Raw genomic sequence first — 14,016 nt, forward strand, 5'->3', positions numbered from 1 at the left:
CTTCTGATTGGTTATTAGATTGTTCATTCATGTCATAAATACTTAAAAGGCAAAGAACCCTCAATTCTTGATTCGTTTGTGATTTTTCTTTCCTCACTTTCAGAATAGTTTCTAGTTGATACATTTTAATAGCAGAATAAATAAATGATTTGCCAACATATAAAATATGGCAGAGTTAAAAACCCTACCTCTGACATGTTGAGAGCCAAGTAGATTTTTTTTTTAATGCCGAAAATACCTACTTAAAAATTCTTTTAAAATGCCAAACAGCCTTTTGCCTACTCAGCACACTGCCGTTGGTGTAGGAGTGGTGGCTGATATTGGCCTGTGATTTCCAACTTCATGGCATCTTGAGTAACTGTACCGTTTGGAAGTGTTTGTCATTCTGTAAAATTTTCTCTGAAAAGATCAACAACTCAAAAGAAAATAACTCTTTCACTATGTAATCAATATTTTCTGGAGATTTCGAATATGTTTCATTAAACAATCTGACCTCGTAACTATTGTTACTGTATTGTTTTGCTTTGGCTTCAATTCATAAGTCTTTTGAAAACGGAATATTTCTGGATTCATCAGTCAACCAACCTAGTAAAATCTTAATAGAGAATGACACCAACCAAGCTAAAACTTTCAGTGATTATTTTATTGTATGAAAGCCAAAATTCTAAAAGCAAATAGAAATTGGTGTAACTGATGTTTAATCCAAATGTACAACAGTAAACTGACTTAGCTTCTCTTTTTTTTTTTTTCAAGAGCTGACGCAAGTTGGACAGAAGGAGGTGTTGGGGTGAGGTGGTGGTGTTGATTGGCTTGTCTCGTTCACTCCCACTGGTCTTTAAATCAATGTCTAGATCTCTAAAGTTTCATATAAATCAAAGCTGTTAAACGGGTCTGCCATTCCAAACAAGTCAGGAAAGCCTGCACAGGACTGGATAAATAATTAAGGTACAGCTGTTTTTACATGAATATTTGCAGGGTTAAAATAATGGTTACTTTCTTATTTTTATTGTGTTGTTTGTTTATTCATTAAAAATTAAAATGTTTGAAAATACTACTTGGATAACTTTTTTCCCTCATTTTAGAAATGATCAATTCAGTATAATGTCAAACATTGAAATTATTTACCCAGGTCCTGATTGCAGTTTTCTTTTACAGATAATTTTAGGTTTAACATAAAATTAGGACAGTGAATAATAAGAAAGGGAAACATTGCAAATACAGCTGGTAAAATGTGTTTAGTTATTTATATCTCCAGGTTGATCATGGACTATAATGAAGAATTGACATAATCTGTCTTAGGAAAAAATATGAAAGTTCAGAAATACATTCTCAATATTACACTATTAAAGATTTTTGTTTATCTTGAAAACAAATAAAAAACCCACAAAATTTTTGACTAATCAAAGAAGGAACATCACTTCAGTGCAGCAGATGTGAATGGCTAAGAGTTTGGGCTGTACCATTATCAAATGAAAAAGAAAAAATGTTGTGTCTTACCTTTTCTTCTTAATTTGACCATTTTAGTTAAGGAGTATTTTTAGAACAAAGTTACTAAAAGAAACTAGGGAATTGAATGGAATATAAGCATAGCTTTAGATTTTGAAGGAGTAGAGTCAATTATCTAAAAGTAGAGGTGTTCTCCTCAAATTTATTAATCAGACAGAGGAGAATTCCCAGTGGATTTAAGTATCCCTGTACTTTGAGTATCTTACAGAGCATATGTGGATGGTTTTAGTTAAATGCCCAGGGTATAGTAAAACTAAGAGTGTTTTGTAACTCAGTGGAAGAATATTTGAATTGATGATATATATCACATTCATGAACACTGGGCTAAAAAGTTTTAGTTTTGACAAAGTAAAGAAATTTGGGTATGTTTTTAATAAAAGATTGCCATTTAGTTTATAGTTCAAGATCCTCCAGTTTCGATTTATACTTAGATAGCGTTCTGGGATTTTCTTGAAAGTATTTACATTTGTACTCCTAAGAAGTATATAAGCAACATTTAAGATCTGAAAAATGTAGCTTTAATGACTCAACTTTTGAGTTTTCTTTAAACATGTTATACAGTGTGCTTTAAGGTTATTGAAGCTATTTTTTAGTTATGTGAGTTAGTTTAAAGAAAGTGAAAATAATTATTCTAAGAATAAGAAAAAAGTACCTCTGGGAATGGTCCAGTATCTATTATAATGAATGGAACTTACTGCATCCAGAACTCATGACAGATTAAGTATCATGCATTAAAATGTGGAGCAGAAAGAGTTCACTATGTTAATATCATGTATGCTACATATCCCTGTGCATTCTGGAAACTACTCTTTGGGAAAATATGAACTAAAATTTATGTGGCAATTTATGTTTAAGATGACTATGTTTTCTTCTAAGAGCAGAGCTAGAAAGTCTGTAAACAAAATCACATATTCAAATCTTATGACCAGTCCTTTATACCTCATCAAATGGCTGCTTTAATTCTTATATTAGCAAGCATGTAATCTTTTCAGAAATGGGAAAAGACCTTAGTATTTGGTTATTTATCTTAACTTTTCTAGTTCTTCCTAGATATTATCTGTAAGCTATATCTGAGTAGAGGAAAAAAGGAAATGCCAAAATATTAGCACTAGCAATAGGAAATAGTCAAGTACAGTTCTGCTGTTATTGTTGGTTTCTTCTTTAAGAGCTACCTCAGACTGAATACTTTTATGGAAGCTAATTTCTGTGAGAACTCATGCTATAGACCAACAAGCGCTCTCACTGACAAAATATGACAAGAATGGCATTGTTGGGGAAATTAAGATAATTTAATATAAAGGTAATATTAGACTGATTGTAGTGTAAAAGCTACATTCATTTATCTGTGGTACAGGGTGGATGTAGATTTAAATAAGTTCCTTGGATACAAGATGATTTGGCTTTTAGAAGTTGCATGACCCTTGCTCAACCAAAGGGTAAATGATAGGTGAGGCTTTCTGCTACCTAAACCTAAATTTCAAAGTGAATTTGTCAATACTGGGTAGGCATGAAAGATGAGACAGATAGCAATGCTGGGAAATCTGCTCTGGCAATATTAGCTCCCTTTTTCACTTTCACTTATCAGGTAAAATAAATGTTTACAGTAACTAGGGAAGGTCAGAACTTTTGCTTCTCGACTCAAGGACTGTTTTGCTTTCCAGACTTGATGTCTTTCTTTGAAGTTGAACCATACAGGTAAAATTTAAGAAATTTACTGTTTTGACACCCTTACACCCTGAACTTCTTAGGTACCCATCCAAAGAACAAGACATTACAATGTTTAATAATTAGAATTTGGATATAAAGAATTAGCTACTCAGAACACTTAGATACCTTTTAATTAATATGATAGAAATGGAATTATTCTAATATAATAATATTCTAAATACTTGGTTTCAAGTTTTGACTTTGTATTTTCATGAAGAGTCAATTGAATTAACAACGCAGTTGAGCACTGCTGTGCTAGAAAATCCAGTCTGTTTCTGCGAGACCTCTTTGTATTACAGAGAAACTTAACTTTAATGAGGAGAAAGGCTAGACTATAGAAAATTCTGTTGAACTAAATTTGACTTTTCTTTTAGAAGCATTTTGAACATTCTCTGTGCAACAAAGCGATTTTTTCTCCTGACAATCAGAGGAGAGAATTTTCATTTCATTTTGAAGCATTATCCTATAAAACTATAATCAAAAAGCATACCTCTATCTATTACTAAAATACAGATCATATCAAATTGCATTTATCTTAGTGGAATGTAACGCTAGGCACTGTGCTAGATGCTAGGAATATGTAGAATCCACAACCCCAGCACCATTCCTATTCTCATGAAGCTTCTGCCTAAGACAGTTAATTATCAAATAGGCAACTAAAAGAGTAAGTAAAAAGTGTGATAAATACTACGCAGGAGAGGAGAGAGAGCATATAGTGGCAGATCTAGTGTAATGTGGGAATGTGGGGTCAGAGCAGGACACTCTGACCAATTGGCCTTTAAAGATTTTCAGGTTGTTTTAGTTAACATTGGGAGGGACCTGGGCTAAGAATGTGGGGAATGGCAGTCCAAGCAGAGGGAACAGCGCCTTAAGAGGTCCTGCAGTGGCAGTGGGGAAATGAAAGAAGCCTAATATATTCAGTGACTGAGGGGTGATGGGCTTCAGTATGAGACTAAAGAGCTATGTCTGGGTCAAAGTATATAGACCTTCCAGTGTATTAGGAAATTTGACTTTAGTCTAAAAGTGATAACAAAATCACAGTAGGGCCTTCAGTAGCGCAGTCGTTTGGAATAACATAGTGGTCATGGAGATAGAAGTGGATGAATTTTAAATAAAATGTTGAAAGAAGGACTGATAGGACTTGGTGATACGTTGGACATGAGTAGGAGGTGAAGGATAGAGAACGGGACAGCCAGGTCTACCCAGTGAGTGGTTGGGTGAATGAAGGTAGCATGTTCTGAGATGGCAAACAGCAGAAGAATCTATGCCTATGAAAATTTTATGTTTCAATTACAGTGTTTGCCAGCAATATTCTTTTCTATCCTACCCATGCAATAATTCTTTGATTAATTCAATGCACATTTATTCCAAGAAAAAGGTAAAAAATGTTAATTATATTATGCTTTAAGAGTTTGCTCAAAATCTGTTTGTTTTAGTAGGCTGAGTTCCTCAGGTGCAAGGAGTCTGTTTTATTCATCCTCTGTGTCTTCCATAGTTTCTGATTAAATTTTAGCAATTATGATATAGTCTAAAGGCTTCAAGGTATATACTTTGTGCTGTAGACAGATGATTCAGAATATTTAGTTTCTCATAATGTGCTAATTCTTTTTGAATTGTGCATTTAACCATTGTTCCCTTAAATAGATCAGTGATATAATCTTCAGAGTTAAGATATAAGCCATGAAAAAGTGTCCCAACTTTTGTGAGAGCTCCCTTGGCCAAGGCAAAAATAGAATACTTTTTTTTTTTGAGATGGAGTCTTCGTTGCCCAGGCTGGAATGCAGTGGTGCAATCTCAGCTCACTGCAACCTCTGACCCCGGGTTCAAACCATTCTCCTGCCTCAGGAGATTAACTGGGACTACAGGCATGCGCCACCATGCCCGGCTAATTTTTGTATTTTTAGGAGAGATGGAGCTTTGCCATGTTGGGCAGGCTGGTCTCAAACTCCTGACCTCAGGAGATAGACCCTCCTCAGCCTCCCAAAGCTCTGGGATTACAGGTGTGAGCCACCGTGCCCATCCCAATAAATATTTTATATATGCTAAAACAGCATAAAATTAGGTCTTAATTTGTTCATTTGTGAAGGGGCATCTACCTCACTCACAATGTTTGTGAGAGTTTTGAGAACTGTAAAGCCCTCTTTTGTAAGTGTCTAATTATGCATATGAAATATTATGTATGTTTGCAGCTACATAAAGACATCAATTCAATTCTGATTACTGGAAGAGAGAAAACAGATCTAAATTTATTGAAGGCCTACTATAGGCCAAACTTTGACACTCATTATCTCATTCAAATTCTCACAACACTGCTTTGTGGTAAATAATATTACCTTCATTTCATAGAAAATGGAAAAGTTAGAAGTTAGTTAATGCAGCCGGGATTTATACCCAGTTTCACTTACTGCCAAAGCCATAATTCCTGTTCCCTGATTAGGCTTTAGTTCTCTGTAGTAGAGACGGCAATACAAAGGTGGCATAGCATGAAGGCCACTCAACTTGGTGCCTCCATTACCTCATCTGTACAATGGGAATAAGAAAAAAAATTGTACTCACCTCAGAGGACCACTCTGAAGAATTGATAGATGTAAGGCCTTAAAACAGTGGCTGGCATGTGGTAAGTGCCATATGAGTGTTTGATATATCTTTTCTAAAAAAATTCTGGGATTAGCATGGCTTAATGCAAATGAAATGAATGAGGTTCCTATTAATATACAAAGTAGAATAGACTTTAACTGAAGCTTTTGGACTGCAGACATGTATACTTACAGCAGCAAAGATCTCAGCCCTGCTGCTCCTTCCTCAGAGAAGCCTTCCCTGATCCCCCAGACTATGTTGGATACTATGAAAGACACTGCTATGGCCCCCTAGAGGGGCTGGATAAATTAAGGATGGAGTGGAGGAGGGAGGGGAGCATGCCAGTCACTGTGACCCACATGTGCAAATGACCTGAGATGTAGAGAACACGGTGGATTTCTGGAATGGAAAGACCAGTGTAGCTAGAACACTAAGGTGAGGAGAGTGTGGACGGAGATGAGACCAGAGAGGTGGGTGGACCAGGCAGAATCTTACCAGGCATGTTGAGAATTTTGGACTTTATCCTCAGAGTAAAAGGAAGACATTAAAGGGTTTTAAGCAAATAAATGATATGATCTGTGTTGTTGCTGTTATGTTTCAAAGATCACTCTGGGTATTGGGTAAAGAATGAATGGTGGGGGTGGTTAGGGGAGGCAAAAGAGAATTGAAGATCAATTAGGAGATTTTTACAGTGGACATGATGGTAGCTTGGACAAGAGTGAAGGTGAAAGAAATGAAGAGAAAAAGACTAACTTGAGAAATACTTCAGTTTATTGTAAAAGTCAACCAGACTTTGTAAAGAACTGGATGTGGAGGGTAAGAAAGAAAAATTTATAATAGAAGGCTCTTATGCTTTTGACTTGAATAATTGGATAAATGGTGACAACATTCTTTGGAATGGAAACATTGGAAGAAGAGGGCCTATCACAAGTTAGACTTTGAACACATTGAATTTAAAGTGCCTTTGAGATATATAGATGACATTTAGGCCCCTGGACACATGGAACTTGAGTTCCCAGGAGAAGCCTAGGCTGATGTAACTTGAGGAGTCTTTGGTATATGTATTCGTCAGAGTTCTCCAGAGAAACAGAACCAACTGGAGATAAATAGACAGACAGGTATAGATGTATATAGATATAAGATGACATTTATAATGGGAATTGGCTTTCATGATTATGGAGCCAAGAGATCTCAAAGTACAGCATCTGCAAGCTGGAGAACCAGGAAAGCTGGTGGTATAATTTAATCTGAGGCCAGAGGCTGAGAAACAGGATGTTGCTGGTATAAGTATCAGAATTACGAGGTCTGGGAAGCAGGAGCTCCAATGTTCAAGGGCAGGAGAAGGCAGCAGAAGATGGATGTCCTAGCTCAAGCAGAGACAGTAAATTTGCCCTTCCTCTGCCTTTTTGTTCTATGTGGAACCTGGAGTGTTTGGAGGATGCTCACCTTCAGTGGTGAGAGTGGACCTTTTTTACTCAGTCTATTGATTCAAATGGTAATCTTTTCCAGAAACACCCTCACAGACACACCCCAAAATAAAGTTTTACTTGCTATCTTCCCATCCTTTAACGCAGCCACAATGACATATAAAATTAACCATCACGTTATATGAAGTCTTGGGAATGGACTGGAAGAATGGGGCTTAGGATCTAGCTTTAAGGAAGTCAAGCAATGAAATGTCACATATTTTTAAAAGGACAAACCACAAAAACTGTGAAAAGCAATAGTGGTGTCATCAGCAAATAGAAATTTTTGAGAATTCCTAGAAGGCAGAAAGAAGATAGGGTTGGAAAATCTAAGAGAAAAGGAACCAAGATAAGTGTGCTTTTCCCATAGGGAGCCCTGCAGTAGCTTCAAGTTAAGTCGATAAAGACAAAGAGGAGGCATAGATCATGGGCAACCAGTGATCAGGTATCCACCAAGGAACCTCAGTTTAGACATCATGGTCTGTTTGGGATACCATTTTTGACTATAAGATAAAGCTGTGATCCAATCTGTAAAGAAAGCTCAAGGGAGGATGCTAGGATAAGCATTAGGGCCTCTACTGCAGACAAAGAGGTATAACAAGCAGGAATGGAAGCTCTACCAAAAAGAAGATACATTAAAATGCTTCACCCCCGGAGTAACTGCTCCTAGAGTGGCAGCTGTGTCTGGGAGTGGGATGCTCCTCCCACAGACAAGCAGCAGAAGAGCCACTTACACAGAACCTACAAGGGAGAAGCCCATCAGTGAAATGGGCCCACACAATTTCAGAGAAGCTCTGAGTACCAGCTGTCCAAGCTAATCAATGCGCTCCGTCATTCACAAATATGAACAGATAACCTAGGAACACTTGAAACTAAGGAAAATGAGCAGCATGGAAAAGAAGGACCAAAGGGAACAAACAGAATAACTAACTTCAGAAGAAACGTATAATTTAGGGAACAAAAGGAACTTCTGAAAACCTCACATCAATATCCTTAGAAAAATCTGAGAAAATATAGTATCCATAAAACAAAAAAAGTGATATGAAAAAAGAGAAAGAGGATAAGAGCAAATTATTAGAAATTAAGAGCGTGATTGAGAAAAATAGCTGACAAGTTGAAAAATGAAATGGATATAGCTGAAGGTGAAATTTGTTATTTTGGATGTGACATTGAGGAAATATTCCTGAACATCGAGCAGTAAGATAAACAGATCGAACCTAAACAGAAAAGCTTAGCAATATGGATCAAGAGGTCCAATACCTGATTAATAAAAGTTTCAGGAGTAAACAAAGGGGAAGAAATAGTTTTTTTAAATAGTAGAACTTTTTTTATTTTTAGAAAATGTGTCTTCTATAGAAGAAAGACAAGCCTTTTGATTGAATGGGCCGTCTGCATGCTGAGTATGATGAATTTTAAAAGCGACTCACATCTAGTCACGTCGTGATGAAAGAATAAGGATAAAAATTCTGAAATCCTCAGAAAAACATCGATAAATTATCTATAAAGAAATAAGAGCCAGACTCATCAATAGAAGCTAGAAGAGAGAAGTTTCTTCAATATTCTGAAGGAAAATGCTTCTGAATCTAGAATTCAAACAATTAACAAAGTTTGAAGGCAAAATAAAGACATTTTCCAACATGAAGCAACTCAGAAATTCTATTTACAGACATAGGCTCATTGTGTGAAAAAAGTTATTCAAGGCATTATTTTAGCATAATGCAAAATAAACTGAAGAAAGAAGACAGAATGCCGTTCAAGAAACTAGCAGCTGAGCAAGACTCAGAGGTTGGAGGAGGAAGCCATTCAGAATGAGAAAGAGCATAGAAAATTTGCTTTCAAAGTTTTGGTTATATAGAATTATATTTCACTTATTATGTAGTCAAATACACCACTTTGTCTTTAGGGCATACTATTTATACAGTGATAATACTGTAATTGCTGCTTATTGGTTTTCCATGTTTAGAAACAACCTACAGGCAAGTTATGACACTTGTTTCACAGAACAAGATGAAAATATTATGATTCTCAAATTGTAAAAGTATTTTATTAACTAAAATAATTAGGAGTGTAGGAGAAGGAAGGAAAGAAAGAAAAAGTATGCTAATGTCCTTATTTTTTATGGGTAACCAGTCTAAAATCAGTAAACCAAGTCAAAAAAGCTTTAGTGAATTATTCAGATCTAGAATGGCTAACTTTAAGTAACAAGCTAAAAACAGAAACCGTCAATAGTGGTTGCTGCTGGGAAGTGAGACTGGTACTGTGTGAAGAATGAGGAAAACCTTTGTACTCATTTAGTGAGTTTCTTTTTTTTTTATTTTAACCATATGCATGTCTTACTTCTATTCTCTCTTAGCTTTTAACCTGCTTCTTTTCATCTTTCATGTATATACACTTAGGCTGCCTTATATTAATAATAGTTTCATTTTTGTTCCTCCTGCTTAAAACACTGTGTGCTATTTTTTTTAATTCTGAGAACTGCTTTCTTTATTTCTAGACAATTTTCTGCCATTATCTCTTTCTGTTTTGTCTCACCCTAGTCTCACAATTCTCTATATTGGAATGACTATCAGTGTATATTTGAACTTGTAATTCTTATTTTTCCCCATTCCTCTTAACTTCTTATTTGTATTTTTCTTTTTTTTAATCTCTTCGTGCTATAATTTGAGTGATTTCCACAGATCTGTCTTTCAATTTTATAAGTCTTCCTTCAGCTGAGTTTTTTTAAATTTCAATGATTCTATTTTTTTCTTTTTTTTAAGAATTCCTTTTTTTGACTCTTTTTGCAACAGCCTGTTCTCCTTTTATATTCCTTTATAATGTTTTTATTCTGTGAAAGTTATTCTCTTATTTTGAATGTTTTCTTTCAAAATGTCTTTCTTTTTATTAATTTAATGTAAAAGTCCCTTTTAAATTGCTTTGTTATTTGTAGTTCCTTAGATGTGAATTTTATCATTTCTTGTGCCTACTGGCACTCTTGCTAGTGAGTTTCCATGTGTGTTCTATATGTTTTGTAATTTGAGGATGTGAACTGTTCTCAAGTGTGAGTTGCCTTTCAAAAAAGTACTGCCATGGCACTGGGTTGTGGAGGTATTCCCATGTGGTAGTTTCTGTTTGTCAGAGGAATAGCACATTTTGTGACTTCTGGAGCAATTTTTATGTTAGTTTCTCTGCTCAAGATTTCCTAATCAAATGGGTATTGCACATGTCATGACCACACTTTTCAAGAATGATAGTGTTTCTCCTAATACGATGGTTCAACAATAATTGAATGAATCTAATGGTAAGAATTTCAGAAGAAATTATATCAACTACATATAGTAGATTCAAGGCATTTTTCAAAAACACAATGCCAGTCCACCCCTTTTCACTATACAATTGAGGAAAATGAGGTCCCCAAATGTTAAATGACTTCTGCTGAGATCCAATGAATTAAAGGCAGAGCAGTGGCTAAAATCTAGATCTCTTTGTTGTTAAAATACATTTTAATTTGACACAGATGATGAGTGATGCTGACCCAGAGGTAAATCTGAACTTTCTTTTGTTACTATTCTTAACTTTGGCTTCAGGATCCAAGTGCCTAGAAAGTTACTTCCTAAACTTGATCCTCACCTATGTCGCATATTATCAAGCATTTGGTGGTGTTAATTCTTTCATGTCCAATTAAATTAAAGCAGTAATTTTCTTTCTAGTTATTGCTAGTAGAGACACTGGTAGATTCTGCCTTGGTAGATCTTCCTTTGTCAACAATTTACTTTTGTCTTCCTTTCTTTTAAAACATGTATCCCACTCACAAATACCTAAATTTCCTTGAAGACTGCTGCCATGTCTTAAGATTTCTTTTTTTTTCCATAGTGACGAGTAAAACCTGCCATTTTCATTATACATAGGCACTCTATAAATATCTGCTAATTTAGCAATTATTAGTAATTTCCTTTCTTCTCTTCCATTTCTTCCTTTCTTGTATTGGGTAAAGGAACATTTCAGGATTTGCTTATGTAAAATTTTCAGGAGTTTCTTTCCTTCCTCCCTTTTACAGAGAGCATACAAAATGTAGATGATTCATATTCACTTATTTCATTTAAATAAAATTATAATGATGTATGTTGTGTTCTGTTTGCAGAACAGAGTGTTCTGAACATCAACACAAAGTGGAAGAACCTTAAGCTGAAGGTACAGTATATTATTTACACTGAAGGGGCTTGTGTGTGGACAAGAAAGCGCTGACAGCTCAAATGGATCCCATGGAACTGAGAAATGTCAACATCGAACCAGATGATGAGAGCAGCAGTGGAGAAAGTGCTCCAGATAGCTACATCGGGATAGGAAATTCAGAAAAGGCAGCAATGAGCAGGTATGGGGTTAAAAATTACTATGTTCCATTGAAAAATAAGACAGGATGTGGACATGGAAAACAGGGTCTTGATGGGAAGAACTGGATTTATTACAGGTAAATTTGAGATAACAATGATATTGATGCTAGCACATCAATTCCCTGGTCCTGAAATACAGTGATAATGTCAATCTCTTTTGTGACTGATTTAGAATTGAGGTTACAATGTCCTTGTCTCCATTAATAATGTGTAATAATTTTAATTATTTTAGCCTATTGCTCCTCTTATCTTTCTCAGATTCCTCTTTGAATGTTGCTACACCTCCTGGTTTCTGTAGGGATTCTTTTCTCTCTAAAAGTATCCTCTGGGCAAGCTCACTCACAACTACTATGGCCTCACCCTCCAAATATATGCCATATACCCAGCCTGTTAAGTTTCTCTACTGAATTTCAGATGATTATATCTGAATGTCTACTGCACGTCTCTACTGGACCACTACTGTGTCTAAATTGCCTCATTTATAAAGTTAAACCTGTAATGTCTAATACTGAACTCCTATCTTTCCCTCCAAAACCTGCTCCTCCTCTAGTAATCCCCATCCTAGTGAAAATCACTGCTATCATGTAGCAACTCACTCAAAAGCCCCTAGGTGTAAACTTTGACCCACATAGCCAACGGTCAGTCATATCCAGTTGGTTTGACCTTATTAATGCTTCAAATACACCTACTTTACTGTACCCATTCTACTGTGGTCTTACGTTAGGCCTACATTAAATGTGAGACAGGGAGAGAGCCCTGATTTCTCTCCCTGTCTTACATTTTGCTCTCCTCTGTCTAGCCCTCTACACTCCTGCAAAAGCAATCTCTTACAATTGCAAATTGAATCAATTTCCATCCTTAGATAAAGCCCTTCTGCACCTCTCCAATAGCCATAAGAGAAAGTAGATTACACACACTGCTGGGCACGTAAGGTCCTTTGTGATCTGTTCTTGACCTGCCCCTCCTGCCCTCCTGTCCTGTTTTTTGCCCTCTCCCTATTTGTTACTTGTTGCCTTCACTCATTCTGCTCCAACTGCCTGGAATCAGTCACCTGCTCCCCCTTTCTCCGTGTTGACACCTCTCATCCTTCAAGAATCAGCTCAACGTCAGGTCTCCTATGCAGCCTTTTCCAAATTACTCTACTCCCCCATGTAGAAGTGACTGCCCCTCCTTCGTGTACCCTCTCCCTGTGCAGATGTTAATTACGCCACTACTACAGGTTAATGGCCTCTGTGGTCCCACCACCTGCCACATTGTCTGGTGCATAGTGAGTGCACAATAGTTATTTGATAAGTCAATTGATTTCCCACAAAATGTTATATCAAATTGTACATGATTTAAGATGCTCAGAAGGGAATTTTTGACCAAATCTAGGCATGAAATAGAGAATATTGTGCTCGAACAAAGACTTCTCATTTTATTTACAACACCCAGGAAAATCCATCAGGAGAAAGTACCGTTCTTCCTTCAAGTAGCTCAGTGCAATGAACTTTAGGGATGTCAGACTAGAGAGGCCACTGAGATGTAAATTATAGCATTTTCTAAATTAAGTGACCGTTGAAGAAACACTAGGGTGGTAGAAGACAGGGCTTTGGAGTCTGCAGAGTAGTTGCCTGACTTCAGAGAAGCTGTTTGTCCTCTTTGAGCTTCAATGGAAAATGTAAAATGGCAAACCAACAGCTGCTTTTCAAGGATGAGATGGGTGCCCAGAATATAGATGACATTCAATACTTTTTTATTACTTCTCCTTCACTGCATTACCCTTAGTAAATTGATTCAAACCTGAGGATGTTTCTGAAAGGCATGCACACAAATATGAGCTCTGCCGAGGTTGACAGAGTTAAAGGGGACACCCTCCTAAGAACTGTCATAGTGTCATTCCACTTGATCCTCAAAAGCCAGAGTAGAAAGAGCATGAATGCTTTTCTTAAGCTTCATGCAATGTGTTCCGAACCACTCACAGTGACTTACCTTTTATCTCCTGGCTTAAACATAGGACATCATTTTGCAGTTTTTAAAATCAGTTTAAAGAGATGGGTTTTATCTATGTGTGGTTTGGATTGAACCCTTAAATGTAAATTTTTGAGAAATTCAACATAATGTATTTATTTGTGATCATTATACTTGTGTTTTCAATACATGCTGGGTTTGGTATCAAAACATTTAACATACTGGGGACATTTCTCATCTATTTTATACAATCTTGGCATGTTAAATGACTACAGCTCATCTCATGCCAAAATAAGAACATGCAAATGCCTCAAAGAAAGAAAATCTGTTTACTTTCAAATTCTCAATTTTAAAAACTACTATGGAATACAGATTTTAGTTTATTGATTAAAATAAAGATTCCAGAGTTTAAATTCTAGGTGGCACTTTTGTTTTTATAG

The 14,016-nt window shown here is 36.1% G+C and overlaps 1 protein-coding gene across 1 annotated transcript in view; it reads left to right on the forward strand.

The window, feature by feature from the left end:
• SLC38A4 (solute carrier family 38 member 4) overlaps positions 1-14,016 on the forward strand; it is a 61,323-nt gene that overhangs the window by 21,431 nt on the left and 25,876 nt on the right. Inside the window, exon 2 of the mRNA XM_003825764.4 lies at positions 11,377-11,607. Within this exon, the coding sequence (XP_003825812.1) occupies positions 11,489-11,607 (119 nt within the window). The 5' untranslated portion in view covers positions 11,377-11,488. The remainder of the gene's footprint in view (positions 1-11,376; positions 11,608-14,016) is intronic.

Source organism: Pan paniscus, chromosome 10 (genome assembly GCF_029289425.2).
Source record: "Pan paniscus chromosome 10, NHGRI_mPanPan1-v2.0_pri, whole genome shotgun sequence".
In the NCBI taxonomy this organism is placed as follows: Eukaryota; Metazoa; Chordata; class Mammalia; order Primates; family Hominidae; genus Pan; species Pan paniscus.